This window comes from Lissotriton vulgaris, unplaced genomic scaffold (assembly GCF_964263255.1).
Source record: "Lissotriton vulgaris unplaced genomic scaffold, aLisVul1.2 SCAFFOLD_461, whole genome shotgun sequence".
Lineage (NCBI taxonomy): Eukaryota > Metazoa > Chordata > Amphibia > Caudata > Salamandridae > Lissotriton > Lissotriton vulgaris.
In genome coordinates, this window is record NW_028254792.1 from 673,279 (window position 1) to 687,123 (window position 13,845).

Consider the following 13,845-nt stretch of genomic DNA (forward strand, 5'->3'; position numbering starts at 1 on the left):
TTCTGATTCTGAAGACAGTAAATAGGAACTGTGTGGCTACGATTCATATGAAACATTATGGTGGTGCAGAGCTCTTCTAAGGTAACATGGAAAGTTAAAATTACGTGTTCACCCTCCAGATTAAAATGTGTGCTTTGATATCTCCATAACATTCTATAGTAAAGTTCTGTCATTTTGTATGATTTTTTTAGCCTCACAACTACCCTGCTTTTGTTAAAATAAAAAATAAAAAACACAGTAGTCTAAAAAGGTTCATGCGCAGGTACTGATTTTCAGCAAGAGAGAATTAAATAAAACTATTCTACTGTACCATGTTTTAAGTAAAATACGACTGTCCAGAGCAGATTGGGAGAGCAATGCAGAGGTCACTCTACAAAGGATCAAGGAACAACTATGGAAAAGAGGCGGATTGCACAAACCCTGAAAGCGCATGGGACAGGTTAGACGAGCATCGTAGATGTACAGTTAAACATTCCATTCTGTGAATAGAGCAAAGCACTTCAATTAAAAAAATGTAGGTTAGCCTGAACAAAAGGCTACAGAACAGTGTAAAGAATGACCAATTAGATTTGTATTTTTCTATTCTAAGGAATTTTCAGTACAAAATGGCTTTAGTTTTGCACATCATGACCTGAAGGTCATGATGTGGACACTCAAAGACATCTTTTACAGATAATCCTTAGAATAGAAAAATAAAATTCAGAAACAGCTTAAACTCACTTTATTAGTTCTGGGCTTTTCATTAGAATAATATTAAAATGGTCATAATGCATTTAAACTAAGCTTGTTCATCCCTGAACATTCAGTTATAATTTATAGTAAGGAAAACCTGGGCTTTGGGAGTGTGTTTTGTCCAAACAGAACATCTGTGTTCTTTGCATTTGACATATCAACAAAGGAAGCTATTCTGAGAACTGAACAGAGGGTGCACAACAACTAAGTGTAGAAGAAGGAAGATTGAAAGTATGTGTTTGCATGCTCACTCCAATTAATGTAAAGCAACGTAGCATAATATGAACAATATGCACATGGTCTTCTAAATTTGTTCAGATAGGGTCAAGGGAGAATATGTGCTTCTGTAAAAGAATGAGCATCTCGATCTAAGTATCAAAGATTAAGCTGGAGCTTGGTTAGGCCTGCACTGCATTTATATGTGCCTTATATCACATCAGCATGCTTCTCTACTCATTGGCATTTAAAACAATCAGCTAGGCTCAAGAGAATGCACCAGAAATACTCACATTTGGATTCTTATCCTCGTCATACTTGTCTATGTGGTAGGCATTATAACCTTCTTCAGATGATCCCCGGAAGCCCCAGAGCACGTTCCCTCTCGCAGACAAGAAGGGGCTGTTCTGAAACTGGCCACTTGTGTTAAGATTGTTGTGTGTGCTTGGCGCAGGTGGCTCAGTTGCCCGGGCTTCCCGAGAGATGATGCCCCCCAGTCCTGAGCTGGCCATTTCAGAGAAGATCTGCGCAAGGGACTGGCCCACACGAGGGGTGGGAGGAGAGGCGGTCGGGGTGGTGCCCCGCTTCAGGATTGTGAGCATCTGTGCAAAGACATTGAACATACGGAACTCGTGCTCTCGGTCTTGTTCGAATCGGCGCTGCTCCAACTGCATGCGACGATCCTCCATCTCGATGTCCCGCTGCAGTCGCCGCTCTTCCAACTGCAGTAGGCCCTCTTCCATAGCCCGCTGTGAGTGTAGAGTCTTTAACAGCAGCTCGTCCAGGGACTCCTTAGTCCTCAGCCCCTTTCGCTTCTTCCGCCGCTTGTGGAAAGAATTGAAGCCTGGACGGGGAACAGCACCTTGGAGGACAGTGGACGAGGCCAAGTTGGGCTCGCTAAAGCCTAACAGAAATAATGGGAGTAAAAACAGCATGTAAATAATTTTCTCCAAAAAAAACAGCCCATTGATAGTTTGTTACAGAGTCAACCAACTGAGAGGCACAAACACAGCTGACACTGTCAGAAATCAAAGGTGACACCCTTTGTCAATTTGCTGTGGAGCAAAGATTACTTTGTGGACCTTGCACTGTCTTGCATGAGGTGTTTGCTTTGTGTATTGTATAACTACCAAGAAACAGCTGCAGCTCCATTGGGAAACTTCAGACATATGGAGTGTGAGAGCAGGACCAGAAATACATTTTATATAGTCCAAGACTATACATTAATAATTAGTTAAAACTAATTAAATTATGAATACATAATACATTTATATACACACTACAAAACACTTTAGGTATTTGAAAAGGTTTCCAGCAAAGGATTTGTGAAGGAGTGAAACTTTATAAACATACAAAGTTTGTTAACTATGCAAAACTTAGCATGTAGAATTGGAGATAACCTCTTCTATTCTAATGGAGCTGTTTTTACACTATGCACGGTTGAAAACATAAGCGTACCGACTTAAATACCCTACTGCAACACTAGGGTAAAATCCTGTAACTGCTGGAGCCCTCATGTCCATCTAATTCTCTAAATTCAGAGATCGCTGAATAAGACTCACGAAGAACGTCAGTTGAGACATGTCCACAGCACTTCATATAAAAGCAAAGGCACATTGTAATCTGAACACATGCAGTATTTTCCAGTCCAAGCTAGAAAACCTGCAATTGTTTCAAAGGCAAACATGTACTCCGAGCAGCGAGCACCTTTCCCACAGAGATCACAAGCAGCAGAAAGTCATCATAAGGTGAACAAGCCAGGATGAAGATCTCCTCCGAGCAGCTAGGGCAGCCTGTGGATAGATAGCCTGCTCCCTTTCACCACACACCACCTACTAAAACCTCTGTGGGAAATGAAAGGCCGACTTAGTTGGGCCATCAAGTTATTTTATGCCCTGGAATGCAAGCATGTCATATTTTGGTTTGATGTATATGGTGCACCAGTCATGGCACAAATATTGTATTATATGCTTATGTTAAGTGGGCTTGAGTAAGCCTTCTTCAGCCACTGGATATTTTTGCTTAAAAAACTTTAGCCTTTGGCTTGTGCCGTAAAATGCATCATTGAGCAGCCCACAGGTGTATTTTAGACTCACAATTTTTCTATTAGCTGTTTTGGAGTGTACATACACCTGCACTGGACACGGTAGGGTTTCACATCTGAAATCAGTAGGCGAGTGGCATAGAAGGAACATTACCCAAAGCATCAAAAAAATAGATTCAGTAAAAATGAAAGCTACGTCTGGCAACTGCAGGACCTTCATCAGCACTCATTCTTAACGACGCATAACAAAGGTCGAATACAAGACCTCACTGCTTGGGACCCCGCATCGATTAAATGCCATCTTACCAGTAAGAGGGGCTGGTCTGAATGTTTTCCAATCCTTTTCCAACTATCAAAATCACAACCATCCTCTCCTTTTAAAACTCAACCTAGAAAATGTGAGAGCAGTCACTGCATAATCCGATTGCCACTGCATACATTGTTGTCTCACAGGGTTTACACAGATGATGCAGATTGAATTCTATCTGCATGCAACAAGATCTTACCCTTGGCAGTCACTGTCCACGGGGCACATCTGGCATGCTGCTAGAATAGGATAGTTTGTGCGCATAATGAGTTTGAAGGCACTACATGGAGGGACTAGGACTAAGAATTTAAGAATATTTGGGACACAAACCCCTTGTTAAGGTGGGAGCAGATCAATGTAAACACTTGGCTGCACTTCATGAAGCAGCAGAAGGTTGAAGGTGCCCCAAGTCAGCTCTTTCGGTCGGGCGTAGGAACAAGCAATAATTCGGGTAGCGGGGCAAAGAAAGGGTCATGCTGGGACTTCAATAAAAGATCTTGCTCCAGAGCCCCACGGACGCGCAAATTCAAGCACCGTTCTTTATGCGGCCTACCCACACACCCAAGTCAAGTGCTTTAAGAAGACAAAGGATAGTGGCCCCAAAGAGAAGGAATGATCACCCCCTATTAGTCAAGGCCCCTCCAACAGTTAACTGGCAAGCAATGGTGTCATGGTTGAATGTTTACGGCACCACAGTAGCTCCTCAGACTTTGTATGAGGGTTTTAAGAACGGTTACAGGAGCCCAGCTAAGGGGTGTGTGGGCATGATATACAGTCAAAACCAGAAGTCACTAAGGGCTGATCCTAGCACTGCCAGAAATAATATTTTGAACGCGAAGAAGGACCCAGGGGAGTACCGCTAGATATACAACTTGCTGCGCCTAAGGGTCAATCTGTCAATGAGGCAATCAATGGGAAATTGTGCTGGGTCAAGTCTATCTCGCTAGTCTTTCTCGCCAGGAGCTGGGAAATTGTTAGTGAAGGCACATATAGAATTCGCCTTTAGGCTGCTACCAGAGCATCCAGATGACTTTCATTTATTGGGTTTCCACATTGAGGGTGCCTTCTACTGTGACAAATGTATGCCCATGGGCTGTTTAGTCTATTGTACTTAATTCGAGAGGTAAAGCACTTTATTTGAGGGGGTATTTAGGCAAAGATCGGGGTACAAGTGGGCACTAAATTATTTGGATGATGTCCTGTTCCTAGGTTCGCCTGGAACAACAGAGTGTGGGGGAGGCGTTAGAACATTTCCAGGGAATGATGAGAAAGTTTGGGATACTACTGGGGAAAGCAAAGACCTGTAGGCCAGCTACAACAATTGTATTCCTGAGGATAGATTTGTAGTTCAAGGCAGGCATGTCTAGGCTCCCCCAGAAGAAATTCAGGGGGTTCACAAGTGCATTGGAGAAATATCTGGTTCCTAATATGACATTGTATCAGTTGCAGGTGGTAGTTGGACAGTAGAATTTTGCGCTCCATATCACATCCACATAGGCACCACATTCCAGTTCAATCGAGATGGCCATGTGTGATCTGAAGTTGAGGCACCATCATACTAGGTTGTCAAGTGAGGTTCGCCAGGATATGAGAATATGTGAGGCATTTTTGAGGGATTTGAGTGAGACGGTACTATCGTCAAGACCCGCCAATAAGGAGTTGGTCTGTTTATAGTTTCTGCAGGCAGCGCAGGCTTTGCGCCATTTTGGGAGCATCTTGGTGTGTTCAGAGCTAGTCAGAAGTCTCGGTGGAATCTGGTTTGAGGTTGAGCTTTCAGGTACCACCACTCAGGAGCAGGATAGTTGCCTTCACAATTCCCGGATCAACTATGGCAGCTTGGTGCCCCAGTATACAAACCTTGTGGCTGCCAGTTTAGTGCCTAGGACAAAGCGTGCCAATGAGGGGGCATATTGCAGGTTTCAGGAAGGCAAAGGGGTTAGAGAATGATTTTTACCCAAGTCGGTAATCGCATTCCTAGAGATTCTGAGAGGGGAGGGGCGACCAGTGTCCTATTCTAAGCGACATACTGTGGCAATTTCCCTTCTTGTAAAAATGTCAGGCTACACAGATTGGACAAATGCTTTCCTGGTTCAAAGGGCACTGAAGGGCTGGCAGCCATTGGAGGGGTATAGGACTCCATGCATCAAACAGAACCATTGAAACTGACAACTATCATGGCCAGCTATGACAGGGTGTGCAGGTCACCAGGTAAGGTTCGCCTTTTAAGGGCAGCTTCCTCCCTAGCGTTCTATGGGGTATTAAGAGTGGGGAGATGGTGGCAAAGAACAGAAAGGGCATAAATGGTGGTCTGCAGCTAGCTGATATTTAAAGGTCAAATGCCTCTCTGGCGGTTAGCATAGCCCGTTCAAAGACCGACCAAGTGGGTAGGGGGGACCACATACTGCTTCACTGGGCCCCGGGGAAGGAGTGCTATTCACTGGGGAATCTGGAAGCCTTTATTGTGCACCAAGTACAGGGGACGGTAGGCCCACTTCTAGTACATGGTGAGGGAATGCACTCACAAGATTTCAATTTGTCAAGGTGCTCAGCAGCGGCCTGGTGTCAGCAGGTTTGGCCTGCGGAATATTGCTCCCATCCAATGCAGATTGGGACAGCTAAGCAGGGGGTTGCTAGGACAAGCAGTTCTAAAGATAGGCAGGTGGAAGTCTTATTGCTACAAGCACTCTGTGAGATTAAATAGTAGATGTTCAGAATTTCATACTTTTACATCCTTTACTGGATTCTCCTTGCAACGCAGGTGGACAACAGGATACGCTGATACGTCCACTGGATACTTCATAGCCTCCTGTCAACGTGGGAGCAAGGGGTGTTACAATTATACTGGTGTTGGACTACTCCCAAGTGAGATGCACAAAGTTCTTCTATTCTGCAGGAGACTACGCTTCGCAAGCAAAGAATGTAGGATATAAGCTTACCTTTGGTGGACAAGGAGGGGGGCTTTGCTTACCCCACTGGAAAACTGCATTGGACAGAATTTACCCCGGAGGCTTCCACTACCAGGGATTGTAATCGTGCATCTAAGAGACAATGGCTTGACGGAGCCGTCGAAAAGACTTATTTGAACTGATCGTTTCCGAAATATGTTGCTGTAAAGAAGTTTTTGGAGGCCATTGCTGCGTGCTCCAGCAACGTCCCGAGGTTGAGTTGGGGAGGAGGTAATGGGTCAGGGCCCTCAATGAGTAAGTAAAACAGATAAACCGGAGGGTGGAGAAGTTGTTTAAGACAACATGTTTGTCAGGGTGAGCGTTGTTTTCTTACATGATGGAATGCACTTGTAGAATGAAGGTAATGCAATGTTTCTTGAGAATTTGCTAGCCTGGTTAGACCAAAGCATACTGTGCAGGGGCAGATAGTAGGGGAACTATGCCGGTTAGTGGTGAGTCAGGTCATGATTGCTGGGGACACTTCAGGTACCCTTACGGCATCCTTCTATACCAAATTAACATCGGCCTCACTGGACCCTCCAACGGGTCCTGGCAGCATGTAGAAAGGAGGTTGCAGAGGAGTACGGGCGGTCGCTGACGCACGGTCCTTACCCATCAACCACCTACACAGGTGCAGTTGGCGCAAGCTAGCACAGGCCCTTGAGGGGACTAGGATCTTGGTTGTAGGGGGTGCCCGTTGTAGGTTTCGTTAGGGCATCCGGGTCACCAGCAAAAGACTCCCGAGGTGGGAGAGCTCCTAGCACGGAGTGGGAAGGTGGGGCTCATACATAAGGAGAGAACCACTGTTTGGACGGGCCGCAAGAGAAAGGGTCACAAAGCTAATCATTATATTTTTCGGAATGGGTACGTTTGTGTTGATTGCATAGGAACAGACTAGTTACTGTTAGGTGATTCCCATGTAGAGTCTTTGTTAAGGCTAGGTATCACCTGTAAACAAGATGTGAATGATGTGGTAACCGTGCAAAGAGATGGTCTCAGACATTGTCATTGATATGGTTGTTTTGTGTGGAATGGTTGGGACTCGTGGGATATTGGCGACTCCCTGACCATATAAACCACTTGGGTATACAAATAAGTAGGCCTATGAATGTCCACCAAGGACAAATCCAGTCATGCATTCCTTATTTTAGGAGGCTACTACGGTGTATAAAATATATTGAAAAAGAGTCTTCATGTATTGAAAAACAAGCTTAAAAACAAACTTGATGCATGCCTTGAACACTTGTCCCCTAGAATACTAGCTCTTAAACTTTTTATTTCTGCTGACACCACTGAATTACAACTGAAAGGTAAGGACGCGCAAGCCATTTCTACAATTTGAACCTCAACAATAATATACAAAAGGTAAACAAATAAAAACACACTGTGTGAACTCAGAATATCTACGTTTATCCACAGTTGCATGTTTTTAATACAGGGGCAACTACACACCCATAACAGACATCGGTCATATACACAAAACAGTAGGTTATCATGTGTAATCAGAGCTCTAAGCAGAAGTGGTTAGACTGAATTAGTAACTGGAATGACATTAGCCTCAGACAGACATGGGTAGCAATCGAGGTGGACAAACCTGAAGACCATGCAGGGCGATTGTTTCAAAAGGTGACATAGACAGCGATTGCATAAAAGGTAGAAGACCATGTGCTCATTAAGCCAGACTACTTGCTGTTTAGTGGTAAGTGGCACCATGAACAACCATTTTCGAGCTGCTGAATGTGCAGTATGGCCCCTTTCCATTCCAAGAAGTGTAAGTGCTAGATGTTTGTAAGTGTCTGTTATGTAAAGCAATAGATGGGAGGACCTACAGCTGAGAAGGGCTTTTAGGGCATTTGACCTGAGCGCTGAACACTTACAATATTGGCTCTCTAATGTGCAGCTGCATGACTTTCTAGAAAATCATAACCAATTTAAAGACGGTTTTAGTCAAAAGCTGGTTTCTAGTTCAGGTTAGAGCATGTTTGAATGTGAACAGTTATTGGGCGCATTAACATATGCTTGTGTTTTATTCACATAAGTTCTGTCTTAAAGTAGAAATCAGCTCCTGGCAAGTTTTTTTGAATGCTTATGATTGTTTTTTTACCACATCTGCATGAACAGATATATCAAATGCGTTCGAGAGGCAATACAATAGGCTTAAAGTGAATATTATTGTTAGTAGATGAAGCCAATATTCTAGCAAAACGAACCATCTTTATAGACTTAGTTATCTCAAAACGATTGTGATTATTGACAGAAAAATTAAGGTTAGAAAGCATATAGGCCTGCGGACTACAGGTAAAGAACAGTACAGAATACATAATTATCTTCTTTTTTAAAAGTGTAGGTAAGCATTGAAAATGCTATTTTCTGTTAGACACTAAATAGCCCTGTAGGAGAGTAGGGTCTGCTATCCTATGGTCACCCCAATTTTTGCTTTTTGCTTCACTGGTTTTCGACTTACTGAGGCTGTGGGCCTGCTAATCAGACCCCCAGCCTGCTGTTCTCTCTCTAAATTTATAATACATGTGCTATAGGTACATAACACAATTGGAAATGGACTCCTTGTCAGCCCCTGTACCATGCACTATAGGTGCTCAGGGCATAGGTGCCACCAAGGCCTACCAGGGGCTGAAGCATAGCTTTTGCCACCCCTGGCTGGTTCTTAAATTGACACAACTGGCTGATCACTCAGCTGGGGCAAGTGGGTGTAATCACCCCTTGCTTAGATATAGTATACCTATATCTAAACCTATATCTGGACACATATATAACCTGTGAGCCACTCCTATGGAAGGCCTCATCAATCCTGGAGGCAGAGTGCGTGGTTTTATGTGAGATGGAGCTCTGGCATGAGCTGAGCCTGTCTGCAGCTGTCGGGAACAACTCCCTAAGCTGATCCGGGATGATGCCATACCATATACTCTTAAGCGCCTTATAATCCTCGCGGTTATATAGCAACTTTGGTTTGGCTTTATCAAAACATGTCGTGTAAGGTGTCATACGAATTGGAATACTACCCCCTCGCCAGTTCTGGCGACGGGGGTAGCATTCCACCCTTCTAGAGGGAGAAGACATGTTACTTTACTGAAACGCGGTTGATTTAAAATGAGCCTCAGATCCACAAAATGGATGCCCCTGCCACAGACACGGGTCTGGCCTCCTGCTGCTGACCGAAACTCAGCATATGGTGGCCTGGACAAAGAGTTTCCTGTCAAACCACCCCAGACAGGAGATAGTGGATTGTAGTAGGGAGGTTTCAAAGAAACCAGACACTGCCTGGGGAGCACAAGGCTGCCCCTTGCATAATCCGGCCAAACCGGTTCTGGGGCCTCCCAGCCCCTGTCCCAGCGCGGCCTGGATCAAAGGAAAGGGGTGTAACCACCCCCTCCCTGGGTCCCACCCATAGGAGGGGACCTAGCAGGATGTCCAGCCCACCAGATTCGAATAAGAGTGGGAGCAGTGCCAATGCAACTCAGATCATCCTGAAGAAACATAAGAAACGAATTCTGGACCCTTCGACTTTCTACACGACGTGAGAAGACTGAAGAATCTCCCTTGTGGTCAAGGAGTGACCACCCTGTGCAAACAGGCAACATCCAGCCCTCGACCCTTGCTTTGTTGCAGTTCCCGCCGGAACTCGAGCGACAGAGATCGACGAGATCAAGCTTGCCTGCCTTCTACCTGCCCGATCCACAGTCCCTGCAGAGCTGAGACCCGTGGAGGCGACCGGAAGCGTGGGGCACGCCATCTTGAAAAGGCCACGAGACGCTGACCGTGCAGCCCACGAGTGACCCTCGAAGCTGTACACCGGGGTTTGAGAAGCCCCAGCCCCGAGCTCCACTTGCACCAAAGCTCACCCCTCCACACTCGACGAGTGCTGCGTGGGGCCCTTCTGCCTGTGTTGGCTCGACGCGTTGGCCCGGTCACTTGCCAGCTGGCTTGTGGCCCCTGTGCCGACGAAACTTGAAATACGACTTGCTTTTCTGGTTGCTCCAGATCTGCACCAGCTCCTGTGAAAAGGTGCCCCCACTCTGACCCTCCTGGTTCGAGTGATAAGCAATCTCCCGGTTCTGCGTGGATTGCTTTTGCCAAGTGCTGTTTGCTGCAATCTTGAAGCCGACGGTGCCGACGGCGAGAGCCTACGTGGGACAGATCGTGACCTGCTCCTGGACGTCGCAGATGCCCCAGAGCCCACGTGACAGCAGAGAGAAGCCTATCGACAACCGCCTGATTGCGCCCGACATTGCCTGGTTCCGTCCTGGTTCCACCCTGGTCACTGCTGAGTGACCCAGACTCTGTCCCCTCTGCTTTCAGGTACTTTTCTACTTCGATCCACCCTTGGATCGCACCGGACACTTCTGCTTCACAGCGCCTGCAGCTGCAACAGCTCCAAGCACCAAGAACCTGCGTGACAGAACCCGACGCCACTTCGACCCTGTGCACCCACGGCCTGTGGGTGAGGTAACTTTGCAACGCCGGTGTCCTAACACTGGTACACACCTCTAGGGTCTGTGTCTAAAGTTTTGTGTTCCTAGGTTCAGCGGAAGTATCTTTTAATTCACTTTATCCAACTTTTACGCACCATTGACTTTGCATTGGTGCGAGCCGCACTTTCCGTGCTGCACCCGTCTCCTGTGGGCTACTCCCGACTTCAGCATTGCTAGTCCTGACTGCTCCCAGCGAATCTCTAGGCCCTAGGCCTAACCATTGTTCGATAAGTGTTCCTTATACCACTTTTTTAATATATGGTTTGAGTGGCCACCCGCCCTCATCCATAATTGTGCAACTTTATATGTTTTACTGTGCTTTTGATTTAACGCTTGTGCCCCTTTCCTCATAAAGAGTACTGGGGAGTAATTTAGAAATAAATACATATATTTTTACAATATATACTTGTGTGGTGTCCTTTCATTTGATTACAGGATTGTATGTGGTAAAACAGCTCGCTTAACACGACCTCTTAAGTTAAGCCTTTAAGGCTGCTTAGTCCATGCTACCATTAGGATAGCTTGTCTACAAGGTTGACTTACAACCTGACATCTTTGGGGTTTGTTTGGACTGATACCCAGTGGTTCCAGAATTGGAAACACTACATATCAGGCCAACTTCTCACATTGGTGTGCAGCGGTGCGGATTTGAGCTTGCTGTTTGTTTTACCATTGCAATCTTTATCAAATTGAAAGATCACATCAAGTACCTCTAGGTACATATAAATCAAAAGCTTAGCATATTAAGTTCTACTGAACTTAGTAGTTGTAGATTAAAGGGATTAGCACACCCTGACTACAACTCACTAGCAAGGTACAGTAGGAAAACACTTAGTGTAGGTAAGTGCATCACTTACACCTCACTAGCAGTCATGTCTGATACAGGTAGAGCCTCAGGCTCTGCTCCTGTAATAGTTGATCCTATAGGGACAACATCCAGATATGACAACCTTAGCCACAAAGACCTGAGTGCCTTGTGCACAGCCAGGGGGCTAAAAAAGGGCAGAGGCCCTACCATTCCTTCCCTAATAGCTCTCCTAGAAAAGGATGACCTAGATAAGGTGAGTCAGGCTCCCTTAGAATCAGGTGAAGGGATAAACTCCCCTGAGAATGAGAATCTTCCAGAAGAAGAAGAGGAGGAGGAAGAGGAAGGCTCTGATGTAGAAGAGCCTGAAGATCAGGATCAGAGGGGAAACCAGGTACAGGTTGCCAGGCTTAACCAGGCCAACCTAGACCTACATGGGAATGGAGAGGGCCAGCACCTCCCCAGATCTCATAACCAAATTCTCCCAGGTAACAGAAGGGAGAGATCTCTATCAGGGGACTCTCACCTTTCTAGTGCCTCAAGAGAATCTCAGAGAGGGATGACTCCCTCCCAGAGAAAAGAGCATAGGGCCAGGATGAGGGCTGTCCAACTCCAAATAGAAAGGGAAGAGGTAGCCTTGGCTCAAGCTAAACTTGCTTTAGCAAGAGAAAGAAAATTGTGTGGCTTAGATGCCACTGGTGGCAGCAAAGTTCCTAAAGAAAAAGACAGGGCCTATGACAATAGAAACCTGACAAAAATTGTGCCCCCCTACAAGGAAGGGGATGATATCCACAAATGGATGACTGCTCTTGAGAGGGCCTGCATGGTACAGCAGGTCCCTGAGGACCAGTGGGCAGCAATTTTATGGTACTCCTTTTCTGAGAAAGGGAGGGACAGGCTCCTCACTGTTAGACCTGAGGATGCCAAAAACTACTCTGTTCTGAAGAGTGCTCTTATTGAAGGGTTTGGCCTAACCACTGAGCAATACAGGTTGTTGTTCAGAGATACCCAAAAAGCACAGACTCAGGACTGGACTGATTTTGTAGATTGTGCCACTAAGGCTCTGGAGGGTTGGCTGCAGGGAAGTAAAGTTTCAGACTATACAGGATTGTACAATCTTATGATGAGAGAACAGATCCTTAATAACTGTCAGAACCAGCTGTTGCATCAATACCTTGTTGACTCTGATTTGACCTCTCCCCAAGAATTGGGAAAGAAGGCAGACAAATGGGTCAGAACAAGGATTAAGCAGAAAAACCAGAACCAAGGTGACCAGAAGAAAACAGACCAGAAGGGTGGGAATCAGAAAGATAAAGAAAAGGACCAGAAGTCTTCAGGCCCCCAAACTAGCAATAAGGAGGGGGGTTCCCAAAATGGAAACAAGAAAAAGAAGAATGATGGCCCAAAGAAACCTTGGTGTAATACCTGCAAATCAGTTTCACACTGGGGCAGTGAATGCACTAAGAAAAATCCAGTCCCCACCACTGCAGCTCCTAAAGCACCTGCACCCCCTAGTACAGTTAGCAGTGGTGGTACACAGCCAAAGGGTTTAGTAGGGTTGACCCTGGGTACTGAGGTGGAATCTGGCCTAGTCAGAATCCCCACACAGGCAGTTCTCCTATATGATGTGGACTTATCTTTGACCACTGCAGTAAGCCCCAGTAACCTGGGCAAATATAGGCAGACTCCATTAATCAATGAGAAACTGGCTCAGGCCTACAGGGACACTTGTGCCAGTGTCACTATGGTGACACCTGACTTTGTGGACCCTGGTCAGATTGTACTAGGTGAAAGTTACCTAGTGACCAATGCAAGCAACTCCACTACTTCACATAGTGTGGCTGTTGTGAACTTCTCCTGGGGAGGGGTAGATGGCCTAAAGAAAGTTGTTGTGAGTGCAGACCTCCCAGTAGACTGTCTGTTAGGCAATGATCTTGAAAGCTCTGTTTGGTCAGAAGTGGAGTACAGGACTCATGCAGAAATGCTAGGGATTTCAGCTCATGTCCTTGCAGTGACAAGGTCTCAGGCTAAGAAGTGCCTTCCTGAACCAGTGGTGGATCTTGAGACAATAGACCAACCACAACCCAAGAGGAGGAGCAAGGGGGTTAAGGCTGTGCCTTCCCACTTGCCCCAGGTTGAGGATCCAGTTTCACAGGAAACTGATTCTGCAGTCCAAGAGGAGACTGTCTCAGATGAGCTTGAACCTGAACAGGTTGAGTTTCTGGGGACAGGGGGACCCTCAAGGGCAGATCTGGGGCAGGCTCAATTAGATTGCCCTTCACTTGAACCCCTCAGACAGCAGGCTG

The 13,845-nt window shown here is 46.0% G+C and overlaps 1 protein-coding gene across 2 annotated transcripts in view; it reads right to left on the bottom strand.

The window, feature by feature from the left end:
* Positions 1-13,845, bottom strand: part of LOC147659414 (1-aminocyclopropane-1-carboxylate synthase-like protein 1) — a 210,216-nt gene that overhangs the window by 151,452 nt on the left and 44,919 nt on the right. For both annotated transcript variants that reach the window (XM_086951760.1, XM_086951759.1), the window contains one exon: positions 1,242-1,852. In XM_086951760.1, the coding sequence (XP_086807886.1) occupies positions 1,242-1,852 (611 nt within the window). The remainder of the gene's footprint in view (positions 1-1,241; positions 1,853-13,845) is intronic.